Below are 25,105 nucleotides of genomic sequence, written 5' to 3'. Positions count from 1 at the left end.
ACTTTTGACTAAGATAAATGATTTCAGTTTGTTCAGAGTCGATTGCATCATCCGTTATTTAATGTTGGTGTTTCTGTCAAATAATCACGGACCGGAGCAAACAGAAGCACCGCTGGCAATCATCCAGCTCAAGTGTCCTGCCACTGTTACCATGGAAACCAGCATCAGCACCATCCGTCTGGAGCTTCATCACTGTCTGTCTGAGATCAGCTGTAACGGTGAGTGTGATGACTTGTTTTTATATTACTGTTTTCTTGAAATGTGTCTCTGCATCGGTGTCTCAGCAATGGATGCTCTGCAGTGAATGGGTGCCGTCAGAATGAGAGTCCAAACAGCTGATAAAAACATCACAATAATCCACACCACTCCAGTCCATCAGTTAACATCTGGAGAAGACAAAAGCTGAAACAAATCTATCATTAAGACGTTTTTAACTAAAATACGAGTCCATAATCCATAATAACTCTTCCTCCAGTGAAAAAAAGTGTTCTGGTCTGAATCAGGAGAGAAATCTGCACAGATCAAGCAGCGTTTACAAGACAAAACAGCTCTAAACTATGTGAGAGACAACAGGAGATGCACTTTTTCACTGGAGGAAGAGTTATTATGGATTATGGACTCGTATTTTAGTTAAAAACGTCTTAATGATAGATTTGTTTCAGCTTTTGTCTTCTCCAGATGTTAACTGATGGACTGGAGTGGTGTGGATTATTGTGATGTTTTTATCAGCTGTTTGGACTCTCATTCTGACGGCACCCATTCACTGCAGTGGAATTGATGTCTGCAAGACATCACAGATTAGGACAGATGTCTAGCCAGTTGGTTTTGCAACATCTTCATTATCTAATCACAATCGTTTTATCCCCAATAATTGGCTCAGTGGACCTGAAATATGAAAATGTTCAGCATATGCAGCGTTTAATAGTTTGATACTCAACACATCTCCAAACACCTGATTATGCATCACATCCGTGAGAAACAGACGAATCTACATCATACCGCACTGTAATGAGAGACAACGTGATCAAGATCCAAAACCAAAGATGCTTTTCATCTGTGATCTTCAGTATTGTGTTATTAATAATCCAAACCAATGGAGATGACAGCTGAGGAAAAACATTTTCAACAATTCCTATAAATTATCGGAAAAGCTGAAAAGCTTCATATCTGTAAATATAATATAATACAAAGTTTTATATATATTATGTAGTATTATATTTAACTTTTTTATTTTGTTCTTTAAATTCTCTAGTTTTTAAGTCACTTTATTCTGTTTTTCTCAGTCTGAACATATTACTATATGATGCTTTTAAACTGATTCATATTTTATTTTTATTTCATTTTTACATTACTTTTAAATATATGCATTTAGCAGCTGCTTTTATCCAAAGAAACTTAGAAAAGTAGAACAAAGCAATCAATTCATGATTTTAGATGAGTCCAAAGATCTAATACATAAAATTAGGTTTTAATTTACTTCAATAAACAATGTTTTAAATTGTAGTGTTACATTTAGTGTAATGTTTTTAAATTCTATATAATGAAATGTAATATTATATTTATATATTAAATGTAGAAACGTTTATATATATATATATATATATATATATATATAAAAATATAAAATAATATATATCTAAAATATATAAACATTATATTATATCATATATAAATATGAAAAAAATAAGATATATTTTTTAAATGTTTTAAATGTGTGTGTGTATATATATATATATATATATATATATATATATGTATGTGGTGTGGGTGTGTAAATTAAAAATAAATATATTTTTAATATATTACATTAAAATATATATTTAAAAAAACAAATGAATATGGTATTTTTAAAGTATTGTTAAAAGTTTATTGTAATTATTCAAATATAATTTTTTTTTTAATTATAGAACATTTTATTACATTATATTTACTGACTTTTAATATAGCATTTTAATAATACGTAATAGTTCCATTGATTTGTGGGTGAAATATAACCTGGACATCAATGGGTTCAGTGAGATTCATCCTCATAAATCCACAATATTGTGTTTGTGCAGAAAACATGTGCTGCTGTGAAAGAGGAGAAGAGTGACGACTCGTTCATAAAAACGATCCAAAAGACAATCGTATAAAACAGCGTCTTTCGTACGAAACCGTCCGTAAAAAGCTGGTCAGATGTTCAAATGCTGTGGATGCGGTTGTTTCCGTGTGCGTCAGGTTTTGGTGGTGCTCTCGTGCCGGATGATCTTGTAGGTGATCCAGTAGAAGACGTTGAAGATGAGGAAGGCCAGAGGGAAGGCGGCGCGTGAGACGGTGTCGATCCTCTTCGCTCGGTCCACAAACTTCTTACGGTTCACGTCTGTGTCCTTCGGGACGGCCGGTGGTGCAGGATTGGCGTTCGTGTTTTTGACCGTCGTCCCGTCCTTCACGCAGGACGTGGTGTTATATCCGGAGACATGCAGACGGCCGTCCTGTAATTCCTCCTCCTGTATGTTCACAAACACAGAGAAACAGGTTCCTACACGGTTTGGAAAAGTATGGAATTTAAGTATGTATTTCTACACTGCAAAAAAATGATTAAGATCCTTAAATCCTACCATAAATATATCAAAATTATATTTCCATTGCATCTGTGTTGAGGTCTGTGAATGCTGCGCTCTGGTCTCAGGTCTTTATAGCAGCTTCTAATAATAATACATTATTCTGAAACACAGCGCTCAAGTTCAAGTTCAGTGTCTTGTGTTTCTAACAGTCAGAGCACTATCAGTGTGAACCCATAGTTAAGTTAGTATAGCAGGCAGGTTTGTTTACGCTCTGATAAATACGTGAATGGGACGCATGTTTACTCTGTGCTCCATCATCACCCTCTTTCTCCGCAGGGCAGATGATTTTCATTCCATTAGCGCTGCGTTTCATCAGCCTGCAGCTCGTCTTCATCTTCGTCTCAGGTGTCGAGGCTTTTGAAGCTTCAGGTGCAAAGGTTTTTGTCTAAAATTAATGGAGCGGTAACGCTGCAGACCTTTCTGTTTTGTAGCTTGTTAAAGGATTATTATTGTCTGTCTTTAGTGTCATATTTAAATGGATTCATATTTGAGTTCGATTTGAACGCTTTACAATACGGTTTGCATTTGCAAACATTACTAACTACACTGTAAAACTGATTTTAATAACAATGATCATATTCACTCTTTTCATTGTTTTTAATTGTCATTTTTTGGGTATATTGATAAAATAAAAAATTATTGGGAAAAAAATGATCTAATAATTCAGAATCTGTCATCATTTACTCAATCACATGTTGATCCAAACTTTATTTCTTCTCTGGAACACAAAGATGTTAATCAAAATGTCACAATAAATTATAATTAACTTTTATAATTTTATAAATGTATATGTATATATATATATATATATATATATATATATATATATATATAAATATAAATAAATATATTTTAAAATAAACAAATTTAAATAACATGAAAATGGATATTTTTTATTTTATAAATACATTTATTAAATCAAAAATCCACTTATGTTATTTAAATGTATTTATTTTAAAATATTTAAATTTGATTTCTAAATATATTTATAAAATGTGAAAAATAATAGTATTGAGAAATAGTAGTATAATAGCATTGATGACAGATTTTTAATTATTGCATGATATATTCCTTTAATGTTATTTTGTCTCATTTGGAGATTAATTTCAGCCTAAAATATGATAATTCTTTCAGATGTTAGTGAATAACTGCGGAGTAAACAGACTGAAGATGAGCGTTTGAGATGTTGCAGTAAACAGAGTGGGTTATTAAGCTGTTGATTGAGTGATTGTAATTGACTCTGGTGTTAATTTCTGCTCGTGGGGATGATAAAGCGAGGGTAATGCTGTTTTTGTGGGATGTGATTGGTTCTCCGGCCTTCAAACTAAAGATGCTTGAGCCCTGTGAAGCCCCAATCATACATGTGTCTGTCAGTGTTTAGGCACCTTTTGATTTCGTCTTTGTCTTCGTTTGAGCCGCAGAAACTCCTTCTGCTGTCTGGAGACGAAGTTGACTCCGGCGTATTCCAGCAGAGCGGCGAAGACGAACAGCAAACACACCGCCATCCAGACGTCTATAGCCTTCACATAAGAAACCTGCAGCACACACGACACCGAAGCAGACGAGGAACACCAGTATATACTTGTTTACTTCCTATAACGTATGAATGCACTTTATAAATCATTTTTTTAACTCTCTCTGTATATATTGTTTAATTTACTAAAGGTACTAAAAAGTTTATTCATAAAGAGTTTTAAAATTAAATATTTATTTAGTATATTTAAATTAAATAAAAACTGTAGAAAAGCTTTATATATTAAAAACATATTTTAAATATACTTTTAATATTATTTAATAATATATTACATATAATTTTAATAAATAAACATGTATTTCCTTTATATGTAAAATATATATTTTTAATAAACATATTAAATGCTATTTAGGAAATAAAACTTGTGTATAAATATAAATGTATTTAAATTATTTCATTAAAATATATATTACTTATTTATTTAATGAATAGAAGATTTAATTTATTACAGTAACAAGCTTTTAGTTTATTTTAATTTATATATTTTTGACTACAACAGTTTGAAATATTATGACTATATTATATATATAAATATATATATATTTAAAGTATATTATTTATCTGTATTTATTTACATTTCATATATTAAAGCAACATTATTTATGTATGTATGTATCTATTTACTTAGACCACAATGTATTAAAATAGTAACTCGGGTTGTCTAAAGAACATTTTAAACAAATAAATCAGTTTCAGTTCACTTACATGGACAGATTGAATTTATTCAACTTTATTTACTAATCAAGTATATCAAACAAAAAGCATGAATTATCAGTTGTTTTCATCACACATTAGATGTACTTTAACCTATGTATTACCTGCTGATAATCATTATGTTTCTGATTATGATATCTGCTGGGATTTCAGTCAGATGTGGAGAAACAGCAGCTCATGCAGAGAGAAAAGCCTTCATTAGAAGCTCCTGCAGGATTATGGGATTATTCTCCGTCTAGTAATGAGTGCTTTGATTTCCAAATAATGCTGATTATCAGATTAACATAATGACACATGCGTCGTTTGAGGGTGAAACCAGTTAAACCTATATAACATCCAGTTTATAGTCATATTTTTGTGACTGTTATAAGGTACTGAAACCCTGTTCAGTCAGAAAATCAGCGATTAGAGCCGAAGGTAATTTGCATTATGGGTTATGAAACAAAAAAGCGAATCTCCCTGATAATTGTGTTCTCAGCTTCTGCTGTTTTCAGTCGGGACTCTTTCCATTTCATATTCATGTTCCCTTTCATGCGTAACGCTTCCTCTGCGTCTCTCATTTACAACAATGAAATAATTATCAGTCTGAAACTCATTATATTAATTAAAAAATAGATTTATAAACTTCTTGATACTGTAGTCCTATTATAAGGAAACAGAATCAAGAAATCACTGAAGCATGAATCTCTTTTCATTTATAGTTTATTTTTATCAAGTACATTTTTTTCTTTGGCAGTTATTTTTTTCTAATTTAGCAAATGTGTAAAAATAAATCAATTCCATTGCTAAAATAATTAGGAATAATTAATTGTAAAATGAATAAATATTTTTGAAAAATAATTGGAATTTGATAAATTAATCATCTGTCAAATAAACAGATTTATGCTTTAGTAATTTATTCATTCTCTAATCATAGGGTTTTTCACAAATAAGAAAAGTTAAAACATGAATAAAAAGGACATAAACTGCAATTAAATTTAGATTAATTTTATATATTTACTTAATTATATATAATTGCAAAATAACAAAACAATATGAACTTGATTAAATTGATTAGAAATAATAAAAAAAATAAACCAGCAAAATAAAGAGATTTATGGTTCTCTAACTTAATGATTCTGTCATAATATAATAGTTTTCACAATTAAATAAATACTTAAAACATGAATGAAATTAACATAATTAACATGAAAATATATATTTCTCTTTTATTTTTTGTTTCGTTCCAAAAAAAAAAGATAATATTAAAAAATAAAACTAATAAATAAAAATTAATAGAAACTATGTAGACATATTTAAAAAAAAACTAATAAAAATTACAAACACATTCTTGTATGTCGTAAATTGAAATAAAGCTGAAAAAAATTAATGAAAAACTTAAAAATCGAAAATGAAAAAAATGTCACCTTGGCAACTAACAGAAATAATTTTATTGAAGTACTAAAACTAAAATAAAAAAATCTTAACAAACGTTTAAAAAAACTCTAGAAACTAATAAAAATGGAAAAGAACAAAATTAGTAAAATTAAAGTGAAAAAATCTAATCCAAAACTATAATAATATATCAGTGACACTAAAATAATAAATCCGTTCTGCCTAATTTTCACAATTCATTAATGGTTGATCATCCCTGTTTTCGGCCCTTGTAATGAAGTGCTGTGCTGTGTTATAGTGGTGTGACCTTTGACCTCTGACCTTGGGCAGCGAGGCTCGTGAGCCGGAGCTCTGTGTGGTCATGGTGAGGACGGTGGTGATGCCGAGCGCGACCCGCGCCGGAGCCGCGTCCATGTGGATCCAGAAGGAGACCCAGGAGAGGATGACGATGAGGAGGCTGGGGATGTACATCTGGATCAGGTAATATCCCATCTGCCTCTCCAGCAGGAACTTCACCTCGATGCACGTGAACTTCCCTGAACACACACATACACCTCTACAGCTTCACAGAGACCTCACTAAAGGGATAGTTCAGCCAAAAATGAAAATTTGCTGTTAATTTAATCATCCTTGGGCCATGTAAGATGTTTGTTCTTGTTTGCCAGAAAAGATGGTAAGTTTTTTTTTTAGAAGATTTAACTTACAGTATGCAAAGGAGAGGAAAAACATGTTAAAAAAAATAATAATATAAAAATTGTTGCTTGAAATAAAATAAATGTTAACTGATATAAAAATATAACCATATTTTATTTCAGATAAAATTTTCTCAATTTCTCAAAAATTATGTTTAAAGTTATGTGTGTGTGTGTGTGTGTGTGTGTGTGTGTGTGTGTGTGATGGTCTGACCTGTGTTATAGTGTTTGGTGCAGTAGCCCAGCTCCTTCTCGTCTCTGATGATAAACTGTGGTAACGTCAGACCATCGGCGACCTGAACTGGACCTTTATCAAGCCACTCGAAGATCAGGTCGTTCATCGTGTAGCCGACTGCAGGAAACATGAGTGGAAACACTCCGTTACTGCTGTTATTCTTTCAAATATATGCTGACTGAAATATAAAATATAATATTCTGTTATACCTTAATTAAATAGTCATTTAGTTTAAGGTGAAGTACTAAGATTACTAAAACTGAAAATAATTTAGTATAAAACAATAAAACTAAATAGGCATAGCCCTGTTAAAAGACAAACTGACAATAATGACATAATATTACAATAATAACAACAGAATGACTAAAACTTAACTAAAATTAAAATGAAAACAGAAAAAATAAAAGTAAAACTGATCAAAAATATTAACAAATATCGTAAAACTAAAAATTGAAGTAAAAAAATGATAAAACATCATAGGCATTAATAAAACTAACCCTAAACTTATAAAAATAAAACTCATTAAAAATATTAACAAATATGGTAAAACCAAAAATTGATATAAGAAGTAATATAAACAATATAGACATTAATACAACTGATGAAGAAGCACAACAAAATGTTTAAAAACTAACTAAAATTATAATGAAAACAGAATTTTTTTTTATTAAAACTGATCAAAAATATTAACAAATATGGTAAAACTAAAAATAATGAAACAAAAATTTAAATAAGAAGTAACATAAACAATAGGGATGTGACGTGGCATGAGATCTCGAGACACATCGGAGCCTCGCAACGTGACGATATCCTCACAAAATATTTAGCAATGTTTACATTAGAGCTGCACCATTAATCGTAAAAAATTGCGCTTGCGATCTTGATTCAAACACCCACGTGATCTTATTCCTGAATGACAACGATTCAGTTCTGTCTATTACATCTCGAGTTTCAGTGGAGTGTGAGATGTTGAGTAATCAAGAGGGTCGACCATCATCACGCTTCCGATGTGAACGCTGTCAGACTAAACATGCGCTGCTCACGCTCCTCTGACGCTTACGATATGAAACAGGTCTTAAAGACAAACAAATCTGCATTCATGCTGCTGCTCATCCAGAAAGAGCAACACAAACAGTCTTTTCAACCACACATTATTTCTGTGTTACAGACATTTAAATAACAGAAGTACTGGGATAAAAGTTTATAGTTTGGGTATAAACACTTATTGTCTACAGTAGCGATCAAAACGAAAGTATCGTAACACTTGTATTGTAACGCTTATCATCTTCCTCCAGGAGGTGGTGACAACCCGTTTAAAAAATGTATTTGACATTGAATCATTCTTTCAGGAGATTTCAATAGTGAAACAAGTCTTTATGAACTGAGACACTGATTCCATTGAATTTTTATTTTTTTTATTTTGTTCAAATTAATATATATATATATATATATATATATATATATATATATATATATATATATTTTTTTTTTTTTTTTTTTTTTAAAAGCCTTAAGCAATGAACATTTTGTCAGAACCACTAGTAAATTACGTTATTTTGTGAGAAAATCGTGATCTCCAATTTATATAAAAAAAAGGTGATTCTCAATTTATCCAGAATCGTGCAGCTCTAGTTTACATGTTGTTTATTACTGCATATAATTCATTAAAATAGAAGTTTAATTTCATGAAGTATAAGTTGATTTAAGAATGCACCTACATTTTTTGCATTTTGTGTTATTCAGTTGAATAAAAGACTATTTTTCGCTATATATTTCATCATTGAGTTTTTTTTTTTTTTAAAGTCTAAAAATCTCGTCTTGTGGGATAAACAATATAGACATTTATAAAACCAACAAAAACACAACAAAATGTCTGGAACATTAAGAAAAATTAAAAGGAAAACTGAAGATACAGCAGTAAAATGAGAAGCTGGATGCATAAAGTACGCACAGCTCTCCATCTGCATGGTGCAGGTCTGTACATCCATCGGGAAGTTCTTCAGATCCATCGGACAGGACAATATTAATGTCAACCTACAGACAATGTGACAAACACACAATGCATTATACAGGTAATATATATATATAGTTATCTGACACTATAATATCAGAGGTGATTCATGCGGCTGCAGTGTTTAATGTTAGATGAGTTTATCTGAGAAACACCTGCAAACTCAGTGCTCGAGCGGATCTGAAGCCATGTGGGCTTCACTATGACTTATGCATGAATTCAGAGCTGATGGCTTGTGATTTATAGAAACAGCATTTATGAAAACTAGGACAGTGTCATATCAGCTCATTTTCAAAATAAACGTGGATTTACAGTTAGGGCTGTTCAGCGCTCGTCTTCGCTCAAATCAAATATCACTAGTGAATAGAAAAGCTTTGATTTACACATACAATTTTACTATTGTTTGAGCACTAGTAAAATATTTCTGTTTTGCATTCTGTTCTAATTCAATGCCATTTGAAAACTACAACCCTAATTCCAGAAATGTTGGGACATTTTTTTAAATTTGAATAAAATGAAAACTAAAAGACTTCCATATTACATGAGCCAATATTTTACTCACAATAGAGCATAGAGAACATAACAAATGTTTAACTTTTATCCACTAAATGAGCTCATTTCAAATTTGATGACTGCTACGGGTCTTAAAAAAGTTGGCACGGGAGCAACAAGAGGCTGAAAAAGCAAGAAATTTTGAAAAGATTCAGCTGGGAGAACATCTAGCAACTAATTAAGTTAATTTACATCAGGTCTGTAACATGATTAGCTATAAAAGGGATGTCTTAGAGAAGCAGAGTCTCTCAGAAGTAAAGCTTAGCTGAGACTCTCCAATCTGTGAAAGAGTGCGTAAAAATATCAAAATCTCATCATCTACAGTCCATAACATCATCAAAAGATTCAGAGAAACTGGAGAAATCTCTGTGCGTAAGGGACAAGGCTGAAGACCTTTGATGGATGTCCGTGGTCTTCAGGCCCACAGACGACACTGCATCACTCATCGGCATGATTCTGTCATTGGCATTGCTATAAATGGGCCCAGGAATACTTCCAGAAACCACTGTCAGTAAACACAATCCGCCGTGCCATCTGCAGATGCCAACTAAAACTCTATCATGCAAAAAGGAAGCCATATGTGAACATGATCCAGAAGCGCCTTCGTGTCCTGTGGGCCAAGGCTCATTTAAAATGGACTGTTTCAAAGTGGAAAAGTGTTCTATGGTCAGACGAGTCCAAATTTGACATTCTTGTTGGAAATCACGGATGCGTGTCCTCTGGACTAAAGAGGAGGGAGACCTTCCAGCATGTTATCAGCGTTCAGTTCAAAAGCCAGCATCTCTGATGGTATGGGGGTGCATAAGTGTATACAGTATGGGCAGCTTGCATGTTCTGGAAGGCACTATGAATGCTGAAAGGTATATAAAGGTTTTAGAGCAACATATGCTCCCCTCCAGATGACGTCTATTTCAGCTAGACAATGCAAAACTACATACTGCAGCTATTACAACAGTATGGCTTCGTAGTAGAAGAGTCCGGGTGCTGAAATGGCCTGCCAAATACGTCAAATACGACCACAAACTCTTCAGCAGCTGGAAACCTATATCAGGCAAGAATGGGACCAAATTCCAACACCAAAAGTCCAGAAACTCATAACCTCGATGTCCAGACGTCTTTAAACTGTTTTGAAAAGAAAATGAGATGCTAGACCATGGTAAACATGCCCCCGTCCCAACTCTTTTGAGACCTGTAGCAGGCATCAACATGACTTCTTCAGCATGACTTGAGATGCAAAGAGCATCTTTAAGAAAATGAGAACAATCTGAAAGATTTAAAATTAATTTTATACTATAACTTTTCATAACAATTCTAAAACTTAATCTCAAAAAGTTAGATTATAAATGAAACAATGCCATATTTTCAATGTGTCAGTGTTATTTTTGTTTTATTTATACACTATTACAGTATTTATTAATATTTTGAGTTACCTTTTGTTTTTTATATGTTTGGTTTTAAATTTAGTTTTAGTTATTTGTGCCTTAGTGCATTCTTATTAGTTTTTTTTTTTAGCTTTCATTTATTTTAGTTTTAGTTGTAGTAATCTTATTACTTCAACTTCAATTTTTATTTCAGTTTTCATTTGTTTTTGTTTTTTTTAGTTTTTCGTCCAATATTTATATTTTATTTCAGCTTTCATTTTACTTTCAGTATTTTTTGTGCTTTTGTCATTTTTATTCCTTGTTTTATAATATTTCTATTTAGATTTCATTTCAATTTTAGTTTCCATAATTATTTTTAATATTAAGCTGTTTTTAATCTCTTTTTTTATATATTTCTATTTAGCTTTTATTTTAATAGTCTTTTTTATATTGCATTTTTTGCTTTTATTAGTTTATTAATATTTCCTTTATTTTTATTTTGTTATTTTTATTTTAGTAATTCAATTTAAAATGTTTTACTTAATTATACTTCAATTTTATTTTAGTTGCCATGGCAACAGTTCTAATTTAAGGTTTTTTTTTTTTTTGCTTTTCATCTAATATTTATATTTTCTTTTATTTCATCTTTATTTGGATTAATGGATTAATTTGTTTGGATTAATTTGGTTTAGTGTGTTTTGAATAGTTTTAGACTCAGACTCTTGCATTAGTATGTGTCACACAGGCCTGTATGTTGAGCGTTTGGCTCTTTGAAGGCTGGAGATGACTGTAAACGAGCGCCGATCATCAGGCTCTTGAGCTTCAGGGAGGCCAGAGCTTTAATTGATCATGACTTCAGTCGTTCTCGTGAGTTTTTGCTGCTGGCAGAACGAGTGAATCGCTGAACATCTCTTACGATGTGACAAAATCCACCGGAGAAAAACACAACAGTGACGAAGAGGAAAAACCTGTCATTCATGAATAATATCTTCATATCCGATCAGCACAGAAGAGTGAACAGCTTTATTATCAGACGAATTCTGTGATGTTTTCCGCTCTTGTTTGGTTTGTTTTAGGTTTACTATTTTTAGTACTTCAACTTACACTTGCTTTATTTCAATCAGTTGCCAAGGAAACATTTCCAAGTTTTTCATCTAATACTATTATTTTATTTCAGATTTAATTTTAATTTTAGTTTGTCATTTTTTTGTGCTTTTGTCATTTTTTTAACTCTATTAGCTTTCATAAATTTTTATAATTTTTGTTTTGTCTAGGTTTTTAATCTTATATTTATATATTTTAATTTCAGCTTTAATAAACGCTCCTCCGCTGAGGAACAGTGAAGCTTCTGGAAACAAACGCTCCTGATGATCAGATTTGAGACGCACTGATTTTACTAAAAGATGATTGATGGAGAATCAAGTAAAGCTGAGCTGCTTCTGTCCAGTAAGAGTTCATCTGGAAATATGACTGCAGTTATTCTGACGTTTACTTGATCAAAATCAGTCAAGATTTGACAGAAAGACACGTGAAGCAGCAGCTGAAGCTGGACGTTTGAACAATAACATTAAAGAGCTTTTACTGGATAAACACTCTTAATCATCTTCTACTTCATACCTGATGCTGTACAGAACGGTTCCGTCCTTGAAGATCCTCAGGAGTTTGTTGTCTGTCGTGACGTCGTGGAAGTTTGCTCCTTTCTCGTTGGCGAAGAACAGGTCAGGTTTCCAGATGGAGTCCAGCATGGATGGGTCCAGATCCAGAGAGGAGTCGGGATACTCGCTGTAGGCCAGCCGAGGGTCGTTCCACTTCTGCCGGAGGAAGATGTTCACTCTGTAGTCCTGAGACACAAATATAGCCACGGACGTTTGAATGATCATTTGTGACCCGTGCTGGCAAAATGAGTCACAATCAGCACATTTTCAAAAATGAGTTATTTTTATTTTCACATTCTCCATTAAAAACCCTTCAATGATATGTGACCCTGGAGCACAAAACCAGTCATAAGGGTCAATTTTTCGAAATTGAGATTTATACATCATCTGAGAGCTGAATAAATAATCTTTCCATTGATGTATGGTTTGTTATGATAGGACAATATTTGTCTGAGATACAACTATTTGAAAATCTGGAATCTGAGGGAGCAAAAAAATCTAAATATTGAGAAAATCACCTTTAAAGTTGTTCAAATGAAGTTCTTAGCAATGCATATTACTAATCAAAAATTAAGTTTTGATATATTTATGGTAGGAAATTTACAAAATATCTTCATGAAACATGATCTTAATATCCTAATGATTTTTGGCATAAAAGAGAAATGTATAATTTTGATCCATACAATGTATTGTTGGTTATTGCTACAAATATAAATGTGCTACTCATGACTGCTTTTGTGCTCCAGGGACACAAATGATTTGTTGGAATTGGATGAACAATGACTGAGCTACACCTTTTGAAGCCACACCTTTACTTTTATAGTTAAATTACCATTAATGAGACAGCTGGCCTATATAGTAAGTCCTACTGTAATGCATGGACCTAATATAATGTTACACGTCTGATGTTTTTCCCCATCCCCAATAGTTCCTCAAACGTTCACTTAAGACATATCTGATTGTGTTTGCGTGAATAACCTACTTAATGTAATTCTGTGTATAAAGTATGTTTTGTATCGGGATTGCACACTGGCAGAAGCACCATTATTATGTGCGCGATTATTATTATCAGTCAGCAACAGAAGTGAGCAGAGAAAAAGGTACTCCTATGGAAGACCAATTATTAATAAAAAAAATAAAAACTTAATTAAATTGCACCATATAAAAATTAGGTTGGTACCATTTTTATAGATGCTACTCATTTTGATAATTAAATAAAAAATTGCATCTGCATCCTAACTCAAGCTGCTACTACTATAAAATGTATATTTCTAAGAGATAAAAAAAGGAATATTGTTAATATTATCAGGCAACACAAACCTGTTTCTTGATTTGAAACAATATAATAGTAGCAGTACTTTTAGAAAATGGTACTTCTCAGAAAATGTACAAATAAAGATAATTTTAGATGTTTAATTACTATTTGGCATTGGGATCGCTAGACGAAGGCTTAATTAACAAATTTTTGTGGAAACTTGAAATTCAACCAAAATCGAATTTTTTTTTTTTTTATCTGTTGCTCAAAATTACCTGTGCACATTCACACTCATTTTGCCAGCACAGGTCACATTTCAGGGACTTTGTGTCGCCCGATGCGAATTCGCCTCTATTCACATTAACTTTGTATGTAATCTACTCGCGCAAATAATTATATTCAAGTTTGGTGTGAACACACCATTAGCGTAACCAGAATTGATAACAATAATTATCGCAATATAATTTTCCTCGATAAAACGATATGAAGAGTTCAATAAATGTTTGTTATAATGTATAATGATACGATATAATGGAACGAAACAGCTCTAACGGTGCCACACGGAGCATTTATCCCGACCCAGGCTCAATGGACATACATGCCTTACTGCACGTTTCGAGGAAACGTACAGAGAGTGGCGCTAAAACATGGGTTCAATACGTGACCCTGGCACATTTTTGTTGCATTGATATAGGCATGCATTGCTGAGTTTTTATTAATTTATTCACTTTTAATGCTCTATTGTGATGGAAATATCCCCTACACCAAACCCAATCCTAAACCGACCCGATAGTGTTAACAAATGCAAAAGTTATATAAAGATTATATTTGATATAAGTGCAAATAGCCCAATTTACACTTACCAAAAAAGTATTTGTATTTATATATATTAAAATTATTTTATTTTACCTAGTTGCAGAGGAAACTTTTCTCATTTAGTTTAACTTGATGTACTGAAATAAAACAACTCAAACTAAACCTGAAATAAACATGAATAAAAACTATTGAGATATTTAAAAAAAATTAATGATAAACACAACAACATTACTAAAAATTAAAACAGAAAATACAAAAACATTCAAATTATTAATCAAAACTATAATAGCATCTAATAGAATAAAACACAGCTATTACTTTTATATTGTTGTGCTTTCAAACACAATATTTCATACAGCAGCTTCATAAAAGACTCCTTAATACAGCCATAAAAAACGAAACATTCATTGCTGTAAACTTGACTTCATCATAACATGTATAACAAAGACATTCAGTGACTTTACAAGCATTTCTGTCTGCTTTTGTTCAAAGTTGAGGTAATGAAGTGACGTTAGAAATCCAATGTCATTCAAGGTTTTCATTATAGATGAAGCTCTTTGAAAATGATGTTGAGCGAATATATTTGCCAGACTTTTTGTTCCATTCATTACAAGCAAATAATGGCATCACAAAAAGCCTATAGAAATCAAGCTAATTAACTGCCCAGATATAAAGATATGTAGCATCATTTATTGTAGCATAATTTTGTGCACGTATTTCTTTAAAATGCATTAATAGTATTTTATTACAGTTAACAATGTATTATAGATACATATATATATATATATATATATATATATATATATATATATATATATATGCACATATATATATATATATATTTATGCACATATATATATATATATATATATATATATATATATATAAATACATTTATACAATTTATATTTTATGCATGAAAAATAAAAACATGTTTTTTCTATTTTAAATATATTCTATACATCTGTCTATATAGATCTATATATTGTAGTTATTAGAATTATGACACAAAAGTAAGTCATCTAGATGCATTATATTATTTTTGTATTTAAGAAATCATTATTTTAAAAAGTAATGAAATAAAATAATAAATTAGTGTCGTTTTGTCCGAATTATTAAGCTCTTGTCATAGTTTGTATTCTCTGTACAGTTCATTAGTGAGCTTGTATGACTGGCTGCTTAAAAATGATCATCAAAAACATGTAAACAAAATTAGCATTTGATCAAAGCGGCGTCTCTGGTGTTCGTGTTTAATATCCACTGGAGATGCGTTGGGATTTCAGTAATATTCCTTGGGAAAGAAGAATGAGAGCTGACTCCAGATCTGGGAATTGTTTACGCCTGAAGCGTCTGGAAATCTCCAAACATGACTCGAATCAATCTGAATTCAGGCCCGCTGGCCGATCCAGAGCTTCATTCTCCTTCTGAGTTATTAAAACTAAAGCGGTTTGATGCCAGTGCGAGTAGAGCGAGGAATGAAGCGTGAAATCTCGTTTTCAGAGCTAATTTCCAAATATAGGTGGGACTTTATTGGATTTTATTCATGTGATTGATTGGAAAGTGTTGATTAGAGATGATTTGCAACAGGAACAAATAGTAATGGATAACATTCCTGTCATTTCATCTTTTTAGCAAAGTAAAGACGTAACGGCAAACTCTCACCATAGTGGTTTCTGTCACGGAGCCGAAGCTGTTGATGAATATATTGCACGTGACGTTCACAGGAGGACCTGCAGACAACAAATAAGAATAACATGATGTTAAACACCAAACAATTCAGTAATTTAACATGTTAACATTCACCATTCAGATGACATGTAGCATCATTCAAAGCTTTGGGGTTGGTAAGATTTAGTCTCTTCTGCTCAAAAAGGCTGCATTTATTTGATTAAAAACATATTGAAATTTTTTAAATATTATTATAATTTAAAATAGCTGTTTTCTATGTGAATATATATTAAACTGTAATTTATTCCTGTGATCTGCAGCTGTATTTTCAGCATCATTACTCCAGTCTTCAGCGTCACATGATCTTCAGAAATCATTCTAATATACTGATTTACTGCTCAACAAACATTTCTGATTATTATCAATGTTGTGCTGCACAATATTCTTGTGGAAACCGAGATATATTTTATTTTTCAGGATTCACAGATGAATAGAAAGTTTAAAAGAACAGCATTTGTTTGAAATAGAAATCTTTTGTAACATTATAAATGTCTTTACTAGTGTTATTTTAGTATTATTTATATACTACCATAGAGTAATATATTGTGAATATATCGCTCAGCGCCACGCAGCATGGTTTTTTGAGCAGATTGTAGCCTGTCATGCATGTTGAAAATCATGAAAGGAGTTTATTAAGGTTCTCTAGGTGCAGCTTTCTAAAAATAATCCATTAGATGCGCCTCGGAGGTATTTTGAACCTCGTGAATGTTTTCTAACAAGATTGCGTTTTAATCACTCCTGGGCACAAACACACATCCACGCCAAACTGAGCTGAAGAGATGAGCTGAATCAAAGCTGGCGCTCGTCTGCTGTAGAGCGAAGGAGAAACAGACAGCTTCAGCGTTAATAGTGTCCTTCAGATACCACTCAGAAACAAATAAAGGAAGAGACTAAATAATACAGCAGACGAATCTCTCTGCTCTGTGTTCATTAGTCTGTCCTTTGCTTTGACAGACACCATTCACTTCCAAAATACACTAAAGTTCCTCTTATAGAAACCTTCTCAATATTGCATGAGCAGATGACTTTATTTGCAATATAGGAATATACTGAGACGTCGTACCAGTGTTTAAATAAAATAAAAAATGTTGCCAGCTGAAAATAAAATTATTATTATTATTTTATTTATTTTTTTACTTTCAGTTAACATTTATTTTGTTTCAGGTGATGAAATTTTATATTGTCAATAACGTGTCTCAGGCATATTTCACCTAAAAATCAACAAAGAAATAATTAATTATATTTTGCATAAAGAAAATTAAGCAAACATTAAGATTTTTTTAGTTAATATTAACAATTATCCATATCCAACAATTACTCATACTAAATTCTTATTGCTGTAATTAAAAAAAAAAAAAAAAGAATTAATAATATTTTGCATAAGGAAAATTAACCTTTTGCATTGTGGAATTAATGTCATCAATTATGCACATAACATTCTAAATTCTTACTGCCGTAGTTGAGAAAAAAACAACAGAGAAATAATATTGTGCAAAAACAAAATGTAGCTTATGTTATTATTTGCATTGCTAACATTAGTTATTTCACTGTGAACTATCATGAACAATGAACAGTTGTATTTGACTCTTAAAAAGATTAATAATTAATAAATGAGTTACTGCATTATATTCTTAAGACAATTTAGATATTTATGCATGAATAATTTCTCACTTTTTTTTTCTTTTGATATTGGGGTGAGATGTGTGCGTGAGATGTAAGTGTAAAGCCGAAGGTTGACTGAACATGTTTCAATGAGCCGTGTTCCCCAAAGCACTAGAAGATAACTGACTGAGTATGTTTGTGTTCCAGGTCATTAATCAGACGCTCGTCCTGAGGAACGGCCAGCACTCGCCGTACAGATGCTCTCTGTGCAAAGTCAGGTCAAGGGCAAACACTTACAGGACAACAGGTCTGGAAGCAACTTTTGAGTGTTGTTAACTTATATGATGCTGTTGATTCAATGAGTTCATTTGATCCAATTAATTAAGGAAAAAAATAGCATGTTAAAATGCATTCAATGCACCGTCCAGGGCTGCGTTTCTCAAAAGCATCGTAAGCCTAAGTTGATCGTATAGCTCCATTAGATTCAATGGGTCTACGATGTACTTAAGCTTATGATGCTTTTGGGAAATGCAGCCCAGACGTCTTCCTCATCCTACATTGACCCCACTGAGCACTGAGGGAGTATTAGTAGAGTTCGGGGATATGGAGTATTGCCCCACCCACAATCCCACCGCTATGAGTGAGTACGAACTGGCCTCTGGTGGATATTATGACATTTTTTCTAAGGACCTGACTGACTTTTTTGGAGAGTTGAACCCTAAGCCCCCTGTTCTTCCAGATACTCCTGTTTCTCTGACGAATCCTGTGTTTCCTGTGTGTCCTGAATTCCCACCCAGCCTCCCTCTCCCGCCTCCTCACTCAACCAGTCCTTCAGCCCCATCATCGACCTGCCTGCACCTATGGCTTCGGCTGGCTCCTCCTTTCCCCCGACTCCGCCTTCGTCCTCGGTCCCACCGGCTCAGCCTCTGACCTCTGGATTTCCGGTTCCTCCTCGGACGCTCGTTGCCACGGCTCCTCCTCGGTCTCCAGGACCATCGGCTGAGTGTGGACTCATCGGCTCCATCTGGGTCTCCATCAGTGAGGGCTGCAGCTCCTTCGATTGCCCCCAGGGTGTCCACGACTGTCAAGGCGTCATTCCCACCTTGGGTCCTCCCTCCTTCGACTCCGCCCTGGGGCCTCGTCCTGGTTGGTCTCTGGCTCAAAACTTGGCTCCTCCTGCTCCTGGCTTCCCATTGGCTCCTCCCACCTTCCACTCTCCCATGGACTCTTATTTTGTTCTGTGTTTGGTTTGCCCTCTCTCCTGCTCCACTCCCTCCTCCAGAGCCCCTGCCCTCCCTCCTCAGTTTGAACTCTTTACGGCGCGAGGACGCGCCTTCCCAGGAGGGGGCAATCTGTCACATGTCTGAATGTTGAGTTTCTGTTTTGACCTAGTTTTTGCCTGTCTCGTCAAGTTCATCGTTACCACCTGTTGTTTCATTAATTATCCCATTAGTCCCTGTGTTCTTAAGTCTTGAGTTCTTCCCAGTTCAGTGCCAGTTATTGTTGGATGTTACGTGTGTTGAGACTACCTGTGTTATTTCCTTCAATTCGTGTGGATTATAATATTAAACTACTTTATTTTGGATTCCGTTCTCTCCGTGAAGTTTATTCTACCAGAGGCCGTAACAAAATGCCACTTCAGATGCAGCTTCTGAAAACAATGTTACATTTACATATGTAATGTAAACGTAAATAAAAACAATGTCATGGCTACATTATAGCCTTAAAGGTTTATATGTAATAACTTCTATGTTGAATCAAAATATTTTTTTGAAGCTACGTTTTGTAGTATCTTTCTCATTTAACACAATAATGACATTAAATGATCTTTTGGGGTGTAATTTCTCAACCCAAATTTATGACTGATTTGATTTATTAATAGGTACATGTTATTATTTCAATTTTAATCGCTCGGCAGCCTTGTTTGTAAAAAAATAAATCGGACGGGGCCGAGAGCCGTGGGAACGGAGCGAGGCCGGTGGAGTTAATGATAATGAGCGACACCTGCGACACTCACCGGTCTCGAGTCCCACGGAGGAGCTCCGGAAGGATAAAAGGAGGAGTGACGACAGTGGAAGACGAGAGAGGACCAGGCCTGGATTTTATTTTGTGTTTTGTGTGCGGCAGTCGTCCGTGAGGGGCTGCCGCTGTACTTTTACGTTTGTTTATTTTGATTATTAAATTCTTAAATGTTTGCCGGTTCCCGCCTCCTTCTTCCCGAATCTACGAACGTTGTTACATTGGTGCCGAAACCCGGGAGGAAGGAGGGACATGCTGTCAGAGAGCCCTCGCTGCTGAGGGGGATCGCGGTGCTGAGGAGATCGGGCAGCAGGGAGTAGCGGGGACGGCCGCTGGCTGCCCGAGGCGACGGTGGTGCTGGAGCGATGGAACATCAGGTGGGACGGAAGACTCGCTGCCGTGCTCCTGGGTCGAGGAGGGGGGCTGCCGTCCGAGAGGGAGCGGAGGAGTCGGCGCCATTCGCCGAGTGGCCGTAGCCTGCTGCCATCCGCCATGATGGGGAGGAGCAGGGAATGGGGGACTCGCTGCCGGCTGCCCTCGACCGGAGGAGCCATCGCCGTCCGCCAGGAGGCGGAGCGTCGAGCCGTCCACCAAAGAGGTCCAGTACCATCGCATGGCACCGCGCGTGAGAGCCTCTCAGCTGGTTGAGGACCAACCAGCAGTGTGTCCGGGAACCGGACCGAATTTTTTTTTTTTCCTCTCTCCCCTCTCTCGTCTCTGTCACTCCTCATCCTTCCGTCTCCTTTTCTCTCGCCTCGTCTGTCCGTACCCCCAGGTACGCCGTGGCCGCCCTGACGGGTCCCCCCCAGGAAGGAGGGGGGGGGGGGGGGGGGGGGAGTAGAGCGCAGTCTCGAGGGTACCCCCCGGCCTGCGAGGGGCGATGGGGGTATGTGGTGAGTGGGGCGGGGCCGAGAGCCGTGGGAACGGAGCGAGGCCGGTGGAGTTAATGATAATGAGCGACACCTGCGACACTCACCGGTCTCGAGTCCCACGGAGGAGCTCCGGAAGGATAAAAGGAGGAGTGACGACAGTGGAAGACGAGAGAGGACCAGGCCTAGATTTTATTTTGTGTTTGTGTGCGGCAGTCGTCCGTGAGGGGCTGCCGCTGTACTTTTACGTTTGTTTATTTTGTTATTAAATCGTTGAATGTTTGCCGGTTCCCGCCTCCTCCTTCCCGAATCACGAACGTTGTTACACATTATGATAAAGCAGCATCAGAATGTTTTGATTGATTGTAATCGCATGCATAAGAACTGAAGCGGTTGCATGCCTTTAAAGTTGGGTCTAATCCGTGCGTCGTAACCTGAAGTTCTGCCCATCAGTTTGTCCAGGAAATCAGAGGGAGTCATCGCAGATGAAGATTCACGTCCCGATATTCTCTCGTACTCTTTTCCTGCCGTTATCCTGAGACACAAACATCACAAACCATTCACTTATTTTGGAAACTTACTCTTAATGTTCTTTATGGTTATAATTTTTATTGCCATAAACTAATGTTCCCAGAATGTTACCACAACTGTTTTTGGTAATATTATAAAATAAGAATGCTGCTTAGCAAATTAACATCACTAGAATATAATAAAGTAGAATTAAATTTATTTTAAAAAAAAATCTCTCTTTTAATTTTATATCAATGCACTTGAGGCTCTGTGTCCAAGAGAATGAACTGCAGCAGCTGAGCGGGGCTAGTTGTCACACTTTTACTCCACTGAATATCATGCAGGTTGTTTTTATTTTTGAATTTATGTATATATGAGCTACAAACAAGTTATCTAACATGTCTACCTTTGTTGTTCAGAAAATGAGATACAGTTCATTTAACACAAGCTGACCCTCATTACGGGGCATGTTGTCACACTATTGACACAAATAAAAGAAACAGCAAAAATGTCATATAATTAATGAAATATGTGACAGTTTCAGTTCATTATATTCAGTTCACCACCTTTGTAGTGATGTCAGTGAGGTTTTATTTTGTTAACCAACTTATTAACCAACATACGTTACACAAATATGACACTGGATGATACAGAATTCACACAAATATTATAATTCAAATGTGTTTTGAAGTAGATATTTGAACTCAACAGAGCAATGCTATTTGTGTACTTCTGACTAAAACCCTCAGTTACTGAGATATTGAGCTTGTGACGTCGAACCCCGGTTTCCTCTACCTAGAGAATCACAAAAATAGAATGCAATCTTCTTTGATCTGCACGAATTTGAATTGACGTTCTAATATTAATCCGAGCATTCTTTAATAGTCATGGCAACGCGCGTCAGGATCCGCGTACTGAGACGCTCCTCGCGCTGTTGCGTTATTCCTAATAGTGAGCTGTTTAGAAGCTTAAACAGTTGTTGCTTTCACAGCTGAAGAAGAGAAGCACGTACCTGAAGTTGTGCATTTCTATCAAGAATGCGAGTAAAGTTGTGAGGAGTTTTACAGAAGGGCGAGTCATTCCTCTGGCTTCACTCGCGCTCCCTCATGGGCTCAGAGACGCGTCCTGAACGAGCTCCAGTCGCGTTTTCTTCCGAGCTAAAACACAGCCGGAGGATTCCGCAGGTAAAGCCACTTCAGCCCAGAATCTCATGGTTCGTCTGTGTGAAAGAAACGACACCGACACGCCGCGGATCCGCTGTTGCGCGCCCCCAGAGCGTCTAAAGCCATTCTGCGCTCGAATCAGACGCAGCGGGAACGGAACGCGCGATTAGAGATGACAGATGCAGTCCTGTGTGTTAAATGATGTGTTTTCAGAGTGAGACGCGTCCGTCAGCGCTGGAGAAGCTCTTCTGATGCCGGGTTCAGCACTTGGGCAGCTCCGCGCCTCTCTCTGCGCATGCGCAACAAACCCGAAGTGGAATCTTAATCTGAAATGTTGATTAGGGAGTTTTTAAGAATTAACCACCGAATTAAGTCTCGGTTAAATTAAGGCTTGTACCCTCCGCCCCTGAAGTAACTCAAAACAATAAGCTTGTTTTTAAAGTATGTAGGCTAGGTGTATTCTTCTATGTATTCTAGTAGCGCTTTCCAATTAAATTTCGACATTAACAAAAATGTTACATTATATCACAATCAATCCGCCTTTGCAGACGCGGTAACCATAGCAACCGAGCGATTTCTGTTTTGGATCGGAGGTGGCATCAAAGTATTGTAATTTTTTTATTATTATACACATATTTTATTTAATTTGAGCCACATCACAAATACATCACAAAAATATTGTTTTGTGTAAAATGTCTTGGTTGACCTTACAGGCCGTCATAAGACATTTGAGTTGCGCCAAACGAATCTCCACCGATTCCACCCAGATAATTAATGGCAGAAATTACTTTAAAAAGTCTATGCCTTTTAAAATTATTGAATAATTTGCACAATAATTGGAATCACAAAAAAACATCCTCAAGCTTTTACACATAAAATTCATAAAACAAATATTCAATACTCAAGTGTTATTAGGTATAAAGATAACCTAGTGTATTTTTAATATTTTGAATTAGTTTTTACATTTTAATTTTTAAGTTAAAGTTTGTGTAATTGTGTTGTGTTTTTATCATTTTCATTTTTTTATTTTTTTTATATCTAGCTGAAAAAAACTTTTTTATATATTATTTTATTTTATATTTTATATTACATTAGTTTTCGTTATATTCTCCTGCCGCCCTATACAGAGAATAAGCCATTTGAATGGGATGGATGGATGGATGCTCGATTTTCTGTTGGTTTGCCATCTTCAGGTTAAGTCATTAGCCATTGTTTAAAATATATATATATATATTGTGGACAAGCTCTTTTGGTAATTGCTTTTCTTTTCTAAAATATGTATCAAATTGAAAAGGAAATAAACAATAGGCTCAGCAGCTCACACCTCCAGGGAATTTATCAGGAGCACAGGTTGCCTTGGAAACAGATTCACTTGCAGATGCTAAAAGGTTGAGCTTGTTGCTTTAGTGCCGGAGGAGAGTGACAGACGGGTCATGTGTGTGTGACTGACAGCATCAATCACATTATCTAGAGCCCCGGACAGCTTTAGCAAAGTGTTTTCTTCTGTTTTGTCTCAATTCTTTTCTAGGAGCTGAGACCATAGGTGTGTAGACACTTATTTCATCTAGTTTTCCTATTATGATTCTAACATGAGAGTCTATGGCAGCCTGTTGAACTAGGTAGTAAAAAATATGAAATCTGGCACAATACTAAGACAATTTCAGTTTATACTTCTAGCTTCTAGCACCACCAGCAACTGTCTTTTCTGCCTGCATGTATTTATCCAACTTTGACTATTTTGAATGTTAATAAAATGGGCTTTTCAAACGTATTCTAGAGCTCTTTATTTTATTGCCACAAAATACTGTGATTTGCATAATATTCTGACAGTATAAAGTAATATAAATTTGTTGACAGCACCGCCTAATTTGAATCAGATTTCAAATGACGCTTTATTTATTTATTTATTTAGCAGTGAACATGCGTTTAAAAAAGCAGTTGCAACATGTCAGTTATATCAAAACAAATACTAAATGAAACAAATAGGCCTACAATAATAATAAAAAAACCATAAAAATATATATTTCTATAATTAAGATACAAACTGTGTAGATAAATAATTAAAAGTATAGCAGGCTTTACCGTAATTGACCGTTTTTGGATGTTATTTCTTATTTCTGTAAGGGTGTACAAGTAGTGACCTATTTCTATTTTAAAATAATTAACAATAGATTTTTTTCAATGGCCATTTATAGTTGTTGTGGATAAAGAGTAAATTTAGAATATGCCATATCTTAAATAAAACAATATCTTATCTAGTTACAATTCAATGTTTGTATTATTTTTAACAATAACAACACTGTTTGTTCTTACATTAAACATACAGTGAATATATAGGGGTATTTGATTGGCCACAAAATTGATATTTTATTTATATATATATATATATATATATATATATATATATTGTTT

At 34.7% G+C, this 25,105-nt stretch overlaps 2 protein-coding genes across 2 annotated transcripts; one reads left to right on the top strand and one right to left on the bottom strand.

The window, feature by feature from the left end:
* Positions 1–2,213: 2,213 nt before the first annotated feature.
* LOC306875668 (glycine receptor subunit alpha-2) lies at positions 2,214–22,610 on the bottom strand (the record flags this gene model as incomplete). Its single annotated transcript, XM_079426347.1, has 9 exons — positions 2,214–2,486; positions 3,989–4,138; positions 6,547–6,761; positions 7,132–7,269; positions 9,104–9,186; positions 12,694–12,917; positions 16,465–16,532; positions 21,422–21,555; positions 22,543–22,610. The coding sequence occupies 9 exons, from the start codon at positions 22,608–22,610 to the stop codon at positions 2,214–2,216; spliced, it is 1,353 nt and encodes a 450-aa protein (XP_079282473.1).
* Positions 6,590–19,710, top strand: LOC306875809 (uncharacterized protein). The gene is made up of 2 exons (XM_079426554.1): positions 6,590–6,705; positions 18,340–19,710. Exon 2 carries the CDS (start codon positions 18,993–18,995, stop codon positions 19,497–19,499), a length of 507 nt encoding a protein of 168 aa, XP_079282680.1. The 5' UTR covers positions 6,590–6,705; positions 18,340–18,992; the 3' UTR covers positions 19,500–19,710.
* Positions 22,611–25,105: the final 2,495 nt, after the last annotated feature.

This window comes from Barbus barbus, assembly GCF_936440315.1.
Source record: "Barbus barbus genome assembly, chromosome: 10".
In the NCBI taxonomy this organism is placed as follows: domain Eukaryota; kingdom Metazoa; phylum Chordata; class Actinopteri; order Cypriniformes; family Cyprinidae; genus Barbus; species Barbus barbus.
Note: the sequence above shows the minus strand (reverse complement) of the source record. Positions and strands in the feature narration are given on the sequence as shown.